Source organism: Neltuma alba, unplaced genomic scaffold (genome assembly GCF_004799145.2).
Source record: "Neltuma alba isolate B1F8T4 unplaced genomic scaffold, ASM479914v2 tig00011255_pilon, whole genome shotgun sequence".
Lineage (NCBI taxonomy): Eukaryota > Viridiplantae > Streptophyta > Magnoliopsida > Fabales > Fabaceae > Neltuma > Neltuma alba.
Genome location: NW_021635969.1, coordinates 81586 through 93693, shown reverse-complemented (window position 1 = coordinate 93693; position 12108 = coordinate 81586). Strand labels below are relative to the sequence as shown.

Here is a 12108-nt window from a genome sequence, read left to right as displayed (position 1 = left end):
GAGACTGGGTTGAACTTGGGTCCTTTCTCCGAAAACGCACTCACAGACACATCTATCGGCAGGCGTGCGTACTCACAGCCATGCATGCACACACTCATATATATACATATACATACACATATGCATACACACACCTATATATATATAAAGACACACGCTTACACTGACACACAAAAAATGAAAGAGCCAGAAAAACGTCTGATTATTTATACAGTTGATCGGCATAATCAGATGCGTCGACGACTAGAGCTTGGTTACAAGGAGGGGTGCCCCATATTTGGGCATCAACAGCATTTTGAAGGAAGGAAAATGGCGGTAATTGGGAGAGATGGAGAAGGAGAAGTTAGAGAGAAGAAGACACAGTATGATCTTGGCTTCTATTAAAGCAAAATTCTGCCCTACACAGATCCGACTTCCATGTCCAAATGGTAAATATGCTTGTGGATACTTGCAAGCTTCTGAAACCCCTCCTTCGAATCTTTCTGGCCTGAACTTAGCCGCGTCTTCCCCCCAGATCTCTGGATCTCTATGCAGCGCGAGTATGAAGACCCATATGTTTGTTCCTTTTGGCACCACCACTTCACCGATCTTTATGTCTTCCAGTGCCTCCCTTGGTGCTGTTAATCCCGGTGGATATAGACGCAGGCTCTCTTGAATCACCATTGTCAACTACCACAACATTGTTAATCGACTAGTTATGTTTCAGTATTGCACAGGTTTGAATTCTGTTTCAGCTTTTGTTACATGAATTCTATTGTGGAGATGGGTACTCACTTGTTTCAGCTTTCGGAATTTGTCCATGTCTTGGAAGCAATGAGGCGGCATGTTGGGGAAGGTATCAAGAATCTCCGATCGAAGACGTTCTTGCCAGTGAGGATTCTTGGCCAGAAGAAGCAACGTCCATGTAACTAAGAGAGCGGTGCTCTCTGATCCGGCAAAGTAGATGTTCGAGCACATATCCACAATCATTTTCTTGGTTTCGTGCTCGCGTCTCAGCTTCTTCAATATTCCCCATCCACTGATATCGGCGTGAGCAGCACCGTCAATAATTATCTGTAACAGGTCCTTTCGATTCTCTTTTACATGCCTCTCATTTTCTTGCCTACGATCTTCGATCACTTTCAGTATTAGCTTCTCAAACTCTTTCTCCAACCTCCATATCTCTCTGTTTTCCTTGGTGGGAAGAAACCTGAACACACGTACACATACAGAGATGTGCTCGGTAATTATACTTTGTTGATGAAATAGAAAAGAATGAAGGAAATGTCAGAAGTAATGCAGAAATTAGTATGTTTTATGTTTACTTCAGCTGTTTACTCTGGTTTTCTTAGTCAAAAGTTGTAAGTTGTGCTGATTTCTTGGTTTGTTAATATGAGATTCGATTGCTTTAGGAACTACAAATTTCATGAGTCAGTGTTATGTTGAGCTGCAATAATAAATGTTATATAAATTTAATTAAATCGTGGTTTCGATCTGATGGAAGGTGCTTAATTTTTGGGCTGCTTAAAAGTGCCTATAGCCTGCTTGATGAAAATCCTGTGTCTATGCCCTATTATTATGTTTTACATATACTTCTTGACTTTGCAGTCTTGAAAGAGGACTTGTGAATTGTGCCACAAGATTATATGTGAATCGGAAGGAATCTAGAAATGAAACCTGAGGTTCGTAAATCCAAAAAGAAAGTTAGATTTTGCAAGAACGACTTGCAAGGCAGCGAGCTTAGCAAAAATTTGATTGCCCTGAGCATAAGAACTTCCAAAACAAGCTTTGCAAATGACATCAGCTGTGATAGCCTTCAAATCATCGTCAATCACAATCTCAGCAATTTTCCCTCCACTTTCTGTTATACACCTCTCCCATTTCCTCATGATTTCTTTCGTAGATTCTTCCATGAAATCCACCATGTTCTGCAAATTCCACAACAATCAAGCAGTCCACTACTTCACACAAAAACTTATCAAGCTTTTTGGGCTCCATATTTTTGCCATGTTTGAAAATATTATATGTTGGGGAAACATTGACCTGAATCTTGGAGAGGAAAAATTGAGGAGCAATAATGTTTCTTTGTAAAGACCAGTACTCCCCATTAGCTCTGGTTATGCCATATCCCAGCATAGGTTTCAAAGCCTTGGACAAGTAGGAAGGCTTACCAAGATCCAAGCTTCTTGTCAGATTCAACTCTTTGAGCAATTCTGGGTCTCCCACATATAGATGCTGCTTATTTCCCGTAGAGTAGAGGAATATTGGACCTGCTCATCATGAAGATATTCATATTCACATACCTCTACCTTTAAATATACATAATAGAGATTAAAAAGTGAGACATATACCATATTGCTTCCTCCATTGATGAAGAAAAGGGAAGAGAGAGTGGAACCATTGGTCTGGAAGTGAAGAAGAGAAGAGATTGGAGAACTGTGATTGGATTTTTTGAATCTCAGAGAGATTGCCCAGAAGGAAGGAAGGTGTTGGCCCTGTGATGCCTTGCTTATGAAGAACTGATCGGATCCTTCGGGGCTTCGACCACAGCTTCTTCCATAGCATCAGCACAGTGCAGCTTATCACTACGGTTGTTACTGACCAAGCCATCTTCTTCATCTGCCATTGCCATACCTCTTCGCCACCTTCCATCTCTCTCTCTCTCTCTCTCTAGTGTAGCAGCTGAGTCTAGCAATGCCTGAAATGACGGAATGACAACTCTGAGAAGCGTTACATTAGATGAAGTTGTCTGGATTAGTTTATTTTAAGTGATTTTGCACTGTATTAGATAAGTACGTGCGTGGCGACTTGCATAAAAGCACTTTTTTAAGTGCCCATGGGAGTTTTTTTTTGGGCTCTCAAAGTCACTTGAATGAGCTGAGAATATTTATATTTGTTTTCATCTGTTGACCAAAATTTCAGGCTCATTGTAATGAACAAAAAGTGTTGATACTTGATAAATATTTAGCAGTTTTTTATGCAATTTTTTAATTTAATCATCGGCCAACTGATGACAATATATTATGAATTATACATTATAACAAAAGAGAATCAGGTTATAAGATAAAAATTTTCACCTCTCTATTCGTGAGGTTTCTGACCTCTTGGCCACGGATTTTGAGGGGGGAATATTCTTTGCGTGTGTTTATGAAACTCATTTTTCTATAAGCTTCTGTAGATTTTAAAAACGTTACCCACATGGCCACATGTATATGTACACTAGTGAATCTACAGCTGCCACTCAACGGCGAATGGGTATGTTTAATGCAATGACTATTTGTCTTAGTTTATTGTATTAATTTAAAATGGGTATGTTTCTTCTCAGTTTTATGTTAGGGCCTGTGGTGTGGAAGGAATACTGTATCTGACAGAAACTGAGAGTCTAAAGAATATGATGCAAATATAAATATATAAATATTAAAATAATGCCAATTGACTTCTAAGATAATATGTTTCCACATCTATGTAAGTATTTCCAATTAAAAAAATGATTAATATCATTATTAGTCCTTACAACTTGATTAACTTTGGTTTTGGCCCCCTATAGCTTCATTAAGGAGCGGGCCCAAGTTAATGCTGTCTGCCAAGCGTAAGCACCAAAACCAAAACTCACCTAATTCTTGTACTTTTAATGAGTTTTGGTTTTGCTTCCTATTTTTGACAAATTTTAGTCTTGATCTCAGTTCTTATAAAACTATTGGAACAAAAAGCACAATCTGAAGCTATAGAGATGAAAACCAAAATCTGATCAAACTATAAAGACTAACAACAGTATTAACCTGATTAAAAATAATAAAAATATGTCACTTATCACACATAAAGTAGCAACAAAAACCTCTTGTTTATATAACATTCAGCATATTATATATTGAACATTAATTCAGAAGGAAAAATCAGAGGTTTGTCCAGATGAAGTTTTACAATAGGCAATAGCAGCCTGAATGGAGTTATCAGTACAAGTGAAAGAAAAGCCTTCATGAATGGGTGAGTTGTCACAAGAAGACACATTGGAACAACTTTTCCTCTTAGAACTACTTCTGCTTTTCTGGGCAATTCCAACAGCACTGAACATGCCTTTCAGTGCACCCAAATCTATCTCCACCACTGACCTGTTCCATGATGATCTTCTGCTGCTTCTGAAAGAGCCCTCATTGCTGTTGTTCAAATCCCAGTAGGGTTTGCTTAATCTTTTTGATGTTCTGTTTTCTTGTGAGCCTGATGAGGAGGGATTGACCACCATGTTCTTCTGATGATAGCATTGTAAAATGGTTCTGCAATATTTTCTGGTGTGTCCCTTATTATTATTATTATTGTTGTTGTGGTCTTGGCATGGTGGTCTTGTTAGCTTCATGAGGGATGATAACAGTGTTGATAGCTTTATGCCTCGAAACTTTATCAACATATTCATTATCATCCCTCCTCCATTTGTTCTTCTCATGCTTCCTTCTTTTGCTCTGCTGTTTTGCCTACACACACACAAGGATAATGAAAATTTTAGTCCCTCATGTTTGGCTCAATTATTGATTTGGTCCCTCAAGTTCCACTTTTATCTATTTAATCCTTTAGGCTACATGATGACGTTATGTCACGATGTCAATTTAGAACAATTGGTTGTTGACATTTTGGAGATTTTGTCAACAGTTCAAGCTATGCAAATCAGGAAAAAAAAAAATTAAGACCAAATTAAGGAGCTTATTGTGATTTTATAATTAAAAGTTAAAACTTTTACCACTTTTTTTTATGTTCAAAATTTAAACAAGCCCTATCTAACATAGACGCTAGTTCTGTAAGAGATAAGAAAAACAAAAGTATTATTTCAACAAACTTAGTAGAAGTCTACATAATTTATTCTTTATTTTCTAAGGATGTTTCAAGTGGTTAAAAATAGAAATTATTTTTGTAATTTTAATGAAGGGAATTGTTGTATCATGCTTTTTTTTTTGTGTGTTTTGAGGGGGAAAAAAAACTATTGCTTCTCTTTTGCCATAGTAATGGATGGCTTGAACTTTAAAACCCTGTCTACTTTTCATCCCATTTTTAAAACTCAAAAGGTCATATTCCTTCACGCCCTAAATATGATAGGGTCGAAAACAGTACTACCTCCTCCACTACTAATTAATATAAGAGATAGTTTGATATTTAATTTATTTTTAGATATACTTGAATATATTTTGTTTCTTATATTTATTTATTTTCTTAAGGTAAGGTTTCATTAAAGGGCAAGCTAATAATATTGTTAGTAATGATATTTTAGAGAAGACAATATATATTTATTACAAATAACTATTTTAACTAGTTTTTTTGATCTACTTAAATTAGTTAACTAGCTCTTATATTAAGGACTAAGAATAGTACTCCTCCGGTCCTTATTATAAGACCCCATTTGATTTTTTATTTGGTTCTAATTATAAGACCCCAATCCATTTTGTCTCTTATATTTATGCATTTTTTTTCAAGATAATCCTTCTAATAATGATAGTTTTAGCCAATATACTTAATTAGCAAGGATATTTTAGGAATGACAACACTTATTTACTATAAAGAACCAACTTAACTTACTTCCTTAATCTCCTCAAATAAGTCAATTGGGTCTTATAATTAGGACTGGAGGAGTATAATATAGTGAGTTAGGTGACTTATTTTGATTTTAGATATAATAAGATTCCAATTCACCCCGTTTCTAAAAATTTATAATTTTTATTTCAAAGTATTCACATTTGGTTGTAGATGTTAAGAAGTTTTTATTAAAGAATAGTTATATTGCAAATTAATGATTAAAAAAGTTAAAAAAATCAACATATATTTTACATAAATAATCAACTTAACTAATTTTTTTATATTACTATAAAAAGGTGCTTGTATTAGTTTTTTTAGAAGTGATTTATGATAGTCTTGACTGACTAAACTGCTTCTAAAATGCTGAATCAAATAACTCATCTAACCCTATAATCCCATATAAAGGAGGGGAGTGAGTATTACTTTTGGTCACTGAAATAATGATGGGTCAATGGCCTAGTTTTTTCACTTTCATTTTTGTTAAATTTATGCTACTTATTATTATTGGATATAAAAAAAGGGTACTGAAAAAAAGAAGCTGCAAAAATTGCGTACCTAGTACAGCAGTTGAAAGGCATGGCTGTTTGGAGAGTCACATGACTGTGATCATGATCTGGTGAACGATTTTCCCAGAAACCAGCAGCGTCTTTGAATCTGCCTTGATCATCGCTTGGATCTGAATCTGCTGAATCACTCTCTCTCACAGGATCAACACTGCTCTCAACTTTCTCAGAGCAATCGACAACAACATCGGGAAGCGCAATCGTCGATGAAATAGAAATGCGCAATTCATCATCGTACTCCTCACCACCTTCCCTCAACTTAAGCTCCTCCTTCTCGTCTTCTTCCTCGGAACTCACACATGTCGGAACCACCTCTGCACAAGATTCCAGCTCTATTTCTATGTACGAATCATCATTATTTTCTGCCAAACTGTCTTCCATGTGCAGGTCTAATTCCCTCCCCTCCTCCCTATGCTCCATCACCAACACCTTCAATTCCCTCCCAACTAGCCCTCTCTATACACACACACATATATAGAAATATGTATATGTACTGTTGAGCCACGGGATGCGATCTCCAGAAATTTGGATGATTGTTTTGTGGTAGATTTGAATTGAATATGATTTGATGCGGATTAATTAAATATTGTATGGTGATGGATGCGTTTCCCTAAAATCAGGTCTGGTAGTTTTGTTGTGGAGTGTGTAAAGAAGAGAATAGGATTGTAAAGAAACAAGAAAAAAGATACGGGTGGTGGTCGAATTTTCCAGGAAAGCAGCAAATGAAGGAACTGAACATACGTATACGTGGGAGTGAAACAGTGTTGGGTGATGAGTTTGACTGATGATTCTCTCGTGGATCGCGACGTGTCTCCTACTGCTTAATTAACGCTAACCCTTAATTAATCAATGCAAACTCACCCCCTTTTTGCTTTGCCCGCTGATTTGTATATACTTTGTCGGCCTGTTTCTTTGTTTTACTCTTCATCAGCATTCTTTAATCTCCCTAATTTAGCACCTTCTCTTACTTTTCAGGTACTTGATTTTTTTCATCATACATCCAATATCAAGATCTTATTTTCCTGGTGTTCTCAAAGTCTAGATGTCATTTTTTTTAAAAACTACATCCAGCATCTTAAGATGCAAAAAAAAAAAAAGAGACTTGTTGGATGCACTATAAAAAAAACATGTGCACATCTCTGACCTGGATTCAAATATTAATTCACCATGTTGTGTAGAACTAGCTTCTTCTATTAGATTTGGAGGGTGTTTGGATAGAAACTAAATTATGGTTTTAGAAGTGATTTTACAATATATGAAGTAAATAGATGGAGGAGTTTATCTCGATTTGATAAAAAAATACTTTTAAAAAGCATTTCTCCTCATTCCCAAACACCCTTTTAGAGCCTGTTTGAATAGCAGGCCAAACCATGGTTTAGGGAAAAAAATCACCCAAGCAGGCACAAATTATCTGAAACTATAGTTTGGGTCAAAACCACGGTTTCAGGAGAAGTGAATTCATTCTACTTCTGGTTCAAATTGGATAGTATGATTGTGTCTATTAGAGTAAATCTTAACAATAATATGACTTTAACACCCCTTAATTAATTTTTTATAAACATATTTAATCTTATATCTTATAAATAAATATACACATATTAATTATTTATTAATTATATTATCTCGATTTGCAGAAAAATGCTTTTAAAATGCATTTCTCCAGTTCTCTTCATTCCCAAACACCCCTTTAATCCCGTTTATTAGATGCAACTCTAGCTTTTTACCCATTATTTCCTACAATGTAATCATGGGCCACCACTTTGTCTTTGGACATGGGCCACATAACAAGTAATTAGGGCCCAAGGGAGGTTTAATCAAGCATTTCTTAAAGTCAGGGTATGGCCTGTCAAGACTTAAGGCCCATTTGGTGGGTAGGCAGGTTATTCTAAGTAATTAGAATGAAACGAAACACGGATATGCAAAATCTTGTATATGTTCGGAGGTTCATTTAAACTTACTACCCCTCATTTTAAATATAAGAACTAATTATAAAGTTTGTTTTGATTTTAAATATAAAAATTTAATTCACTTTATATAAGACTCAAGTTCACTTTAACTTCCAAATTTATATATATATTTAGATATTTTTATTAATTGCACATGTTAATAAGGTTTTCCAGTAGTTCTAGTATAAACGACTTTTTTGCCTTTTTGCCACATAATGTAAACTATTAAAGAATACATTTGACAAAGACTAACACATATCTTTCACAAATAACTAAATTATTCCTTAATCAATATAAATTAATTATTTAGTTTCTAGGTTAAGACTAGAGTAAATATTTGGTTTTGGGTTACAAACTAGAAAAACTGTTTTTTGACGGAACTAGGTAATAACCTGTCTCCGCCAAACATCCACAGGTGGCTACTTGTTGTATGATCTAATTTAAAATTTCAGCCCTTACCAATATTAGTTGTACTTAAATTTATGATATTACTCCCTCCGTTCCTTATTATAAGAGACATTTGATGCTTATAGTATGTTCCTATATATAAGAGACACTTACAAGTTGTCTCTACTTTTTTGTGTTGGTTTACTATTTTACCCATATTTATTATCTCCAACTCACACTCTCTCTCCCTCCTATTTCTCTTTCTTTTAATAATTTAATTATTCTCTCTCATGCTCTCTCTCCTTATTAATGGGGGCATTTTTGGAAAAAAAAATTATACTTTTTACATATTAATTGTTCTTAACTAATTTTAACTGTTTTTTTTATCAACGTATTTCGGTTATTTGTCTCTTATAATAAGGAACGGAGGGAGTAAAATCTAACCCGGTATGGCCAGTTTGATTAATAAACCAGTCTATTGGTTAGTCTAAATAAGAATTTCGGAGATTTTATTTTATTTTTTCTCCTTATTAAATTTGAACCTGCTCATTTCGAGTTAAAAAAAAAATAGCACTCTATCATTTTTCTGCTTTAATAACCCTGTCCAGTTGAATTACATGTGATTTATATATGAATATAATTTTTTCTTACTTTAAATATTATTCCTTTTGGGTTACATTTGAAAGTTTTGTACATCTTAATTAAATTATTTCATTTTAATCATAATCGGTCTATCTCGAATTAACTCTGATTTGAATTACTTATTGTCGAATCATTATTTTGACCGGTTCAATAACTAGTCAGAATTTACTACCTCCGGTCCTTATTATAAGACCCTGTTTGACTTTTTATTTGATCCTAATTATAAGACCCCAATCCATTTTGTCTCTTATATTTATGTATTTTTTTTCAAGATAATCCTTCTAATAATGATAGCTCTAGCCAATATACTTAATTAGCAAGGATATTTTAGGAATGACAACACTTATTTATTATAAATAACCAACTTAACTTACTTCTTTAATCTCTTCAAATAAGTTAACTGGATTTTATAATTAGGACCGGAGGTAGTATTTATGTCTTTTTTTTCCTGCCGGGGAATCCACCTCATCGGCACATGCAAGGTGGGATCACAAGTACTTATCATTGAGAGTTATTTCGGCAATCAATGCTTAATTTATGCTCATAACGTTTCAGCTTACACTTCCACTCTCTTTGCATAGGACCAGGCTTCTCCTTCCCGTCTTTTATTTTTTTTATAAAAAAGAGAAAATAACAGACAAATACCCTTGAAATTAGAAAATCACAAATCAGTAATTTAAAAATCTATAAAAAATATCAAATCGGTCCATGTGTCTAATTTAGAACTTTTTTGTATTTAATTTTTATCTGGGACATATATGTAATTTGCCCCTTTTTTATGGAAAATAAGCTTCAACAGATAAATTAATGTTCCAAAAATTGAAGGCAAACACTTTCTTTTACTTGATCCGAAAAAAAAAAGCTGTTTTTTTTTCAGCCAGAAAAAAAATTGTTTTTTGGGGCCAAAAAAAAAAACTTTGACAGAAAACTGTGGGAATTTGAGCTTTCTGAAAGGATGATGAGCTGTAGCTCTCATTTTCACAGGTGGATGCGGGATTTGAGGAGCCATCTTTACTGTGAAGTGGAAAGGGGAAAACTGGAAACTGCCATAGGAGTGATAATTGAAATCCAATCACACGATGACACGTGGAAATTACCTGGTTTACGGACTATATATTCCGCATTTGCCACTTTGGCGCTCAGTGGTAGTCACCCTCATCAACTCGATACCCGCTTCTCCTTTCCTTCCTCTTCCTCTGATCTGCCGCATCGCGCCGCCGACGCCGACTCCTCCATTGCGGTAGTCTCATTCTCAGGTTCTCGGTCTTTTCGTTTGGATCCCATTTTCTCATTGTTCCGATAGTCTAATCTGAGATACTCTCTGATTTCTGCTGCAATTTCTTCCTTCCTTTTTCTTGAACTTATCATAAATACTCGATCTTGTAGATTGTAGACATCTTAACCGGTTTCTATGTAAATCTTCTTCATTTATATCTCAGATCCCTATTCTTTATTTTCAAATATCGCGATGTTTTTTGAAGCATTGTTCTTTAAAGTTTGGGGTTTTTGAGGCAGTAAATTAGGGTTTGGTTTTCCCCTCTTTTTGCTGTTAGGTTTATTTCTTCGCCGGTTGGACCGTCTTGTGTTTTAATTTCTTTTGCAATTTCATGTCTTTTTTTTTGCTTTCGACTTTCCTTCAGACACGTATGGAGAACTAAACGAGCTGAACCGAATTGCTTTTATAGATTCTGAAAAGAAGCTGCATTTGCTATCACTTCTTTCGCGCTTATGGATTCTGGAGCTTGCAAGAATCTGGGCGTCAAAGGCAAGGACTCTTGTCTGAGGTCTTCACAGAAACTGGACGAGGATATTGTAGTTCTGGGAGCCAACAAAGATGTCTCTGAGCTGCCTGATGCTGCTGAATGCAACGGTTCTCTAGTGCCAATAACTCCAAATGCAGACAGAGAGAATGGGGATTTTCGCATTGATCTTCAATCACCCCTCACAGTGATGAAGAAACCATTTAAATTATCTGATATTGATTCTAACTGCAAAGAAAACGGCCGTAAGGTTGCTGCTCTTGTCGATAATAGTAGCCCTAAAACACCCGAGGATGGTGTTTTCGACCCCTTTGCTCCTGGCCCTGAAATTATGGCAAGGGCACCTCTGTGCAAAAAGTATGCTAATGATTTAAGGAGCTGTGTAGCCCGACGACTTAATTTTAACCCCTCATCAGATGCTGTTCAGCCCAAGAGTTCTTGCTTTGATGGAGAATCTCCTTCAGATCAAGAGATGTTTGAATCTGTGTATGAGAATCTCTTGGAAGTTATTTTATCAACCCAAGCTGAGGCTATGCTTGCTGAAATATCTGATGTAGTGTATGATTCGGAATATTGTAAAACACCTCCTTCAGCAATCCAGCTCAGTGGAATCGCTGATACCTGCCCAGGTGCACCTGTGAAACCAGGGAATAAACCAAGGATCATTCCAGTGGGGCTACGCAGGAAGCTTGAATTTTGATTCAAGAGAGTCCGATTTATATATATAAACAGAGAAAATGGCAGCTCAATCAGTGGTAATCAAGTCTTGAGCTGCTGTTTTTGAAATAGTTGTATCTGAGTTATGATTTGATATTTTGTATTTTTACATGGAGAAACTGCAGCTGACCAAGGTGATAGTGTAGAGGAAGCAGTAACGATGTATAGCTGATCGTTGACCTTTGTTTTTCTAACATTGAAGTTGTGCCCTGATTTTTCTCTAATAGATGATTTGTTGTGCTATCTAATGTTTCTTTGTTAAACCAAGTTACTGAGGTTATTTTTTATGTTGACTGGTACTTTGAAGGGTGTTTTCCCTCCTGTATCCATTTTCCAGATCCTGGTAGCTTACCAGAATTTGTTAGTCCTCATAATTTCATTTTTGTGGAGTCTTAGCTATTAGTAATTTGGCTTAAATGCTATCATGAGGAGAGTGGTCTCATGTCTTCTTGGTTTGAAACTTCTTTGGAGGAGGAAATAATTATATTCTGCGTGTTGACTCCATAAATTGAAACTTAAAAAAAAAAACGTGGGCAGGGCAAGAAACAATTTTTTTCC

At 35.5% G+C, this 12108-nt stretch overlaps 2 protein-coding genes across 3 annotated transcripts; one reads left to right on the top strand and one right to left on the bottom strand.

The window, feature by feature from the left end:
* Nucleotides 1–169: 169 nt before the first annotated feature.
* LOC114763125 (cytochrome P450 714A1-like) lies at nucleotides 170–2687 on the bottom strand. Its single transcript, XM_028952729.1, has 5 exons — nucleotides 2331–2687; nucleotides 2023–2249; nucleotides 1657–1907; nucleotides 775–1189; nucleotides 170–669 (listed from the first exon to the last, which is right to left on the bottom strand). Exons 1-5 carry the CDS (start codon nucleotides 2629–2631, stop codon nucleotides 244–246), a joined length of 1620 nt encoding a protein of 539 aa, XP_028808562.1. The 5' UTR covers nucleotides 2632–2687; the 3' UTR covers nucleotides 170–243.
* A 7575-nt stretch (nucleotides 2688–10262) lies between these two features.
* Nucleotides 10263–11793, top strand: LOC114763126 (unknown protein 1-like). 2 transcript variants are annotated; one of them, XM_028952730.1, is made up of 2 exons: nucleotides 10263–10329; nucleotides 10759–11793. In XM_028952730.1, exon 2 carries the CDS (start codon nucleotides 10802–10804, stop codon nucleotides 11531–11533), a length of 732 nt encoding a protein of 243 aa, XP_028808563.1. In that variant the 5' UTR covers nucleotides 10263–10329; nucleotides 10759–10801; the 3' UTR covers nucleotides 11534–11793. The 2 variants fall into 2 exon arrangements, with proteins under 2 accessions (XP_028808563.1, XP_028808564.1); XM_028952731.1 differs by having other exon boundaries at nucleotides 10293–10313.
* The last annotated feature ends 315 nt before the right edge of the window (nucleotides 11794–12108 follow it).

Excerpts from the sequence above, each read along its gene's own strand:
- LOC114763125 (XM_028952729.1), bottom strand. The coding sequence starts at position 2,631 with ATGGAAGGTGGCGAAGAGGTATGGCAATGGCAGATGAAGAAGATGGCT. Across the intron at positions 1,908-2,022 it reads TTTTCCTCTCCAAGATTCAG|AACATGGTGGATTTCATGGA; the intron begins GTCAATGTTTCC and ends TGGAATTTGCAG. Across the intron at positions 670-774 it reads AATTCCGAAAGCTGAAACAA|TTGACAATGGTGATTCAAGA; the intron begins GTGAGTACCCAT and ends ATGTTGTGGTAG.
- LOC114763126 (XM_028952730.1), top strand. The coding sequence starts at position 10,802 with ATGGATTCTGGAGCTTGCAAGAATCTGGGCGTCAAAGGCAAGGACTCT.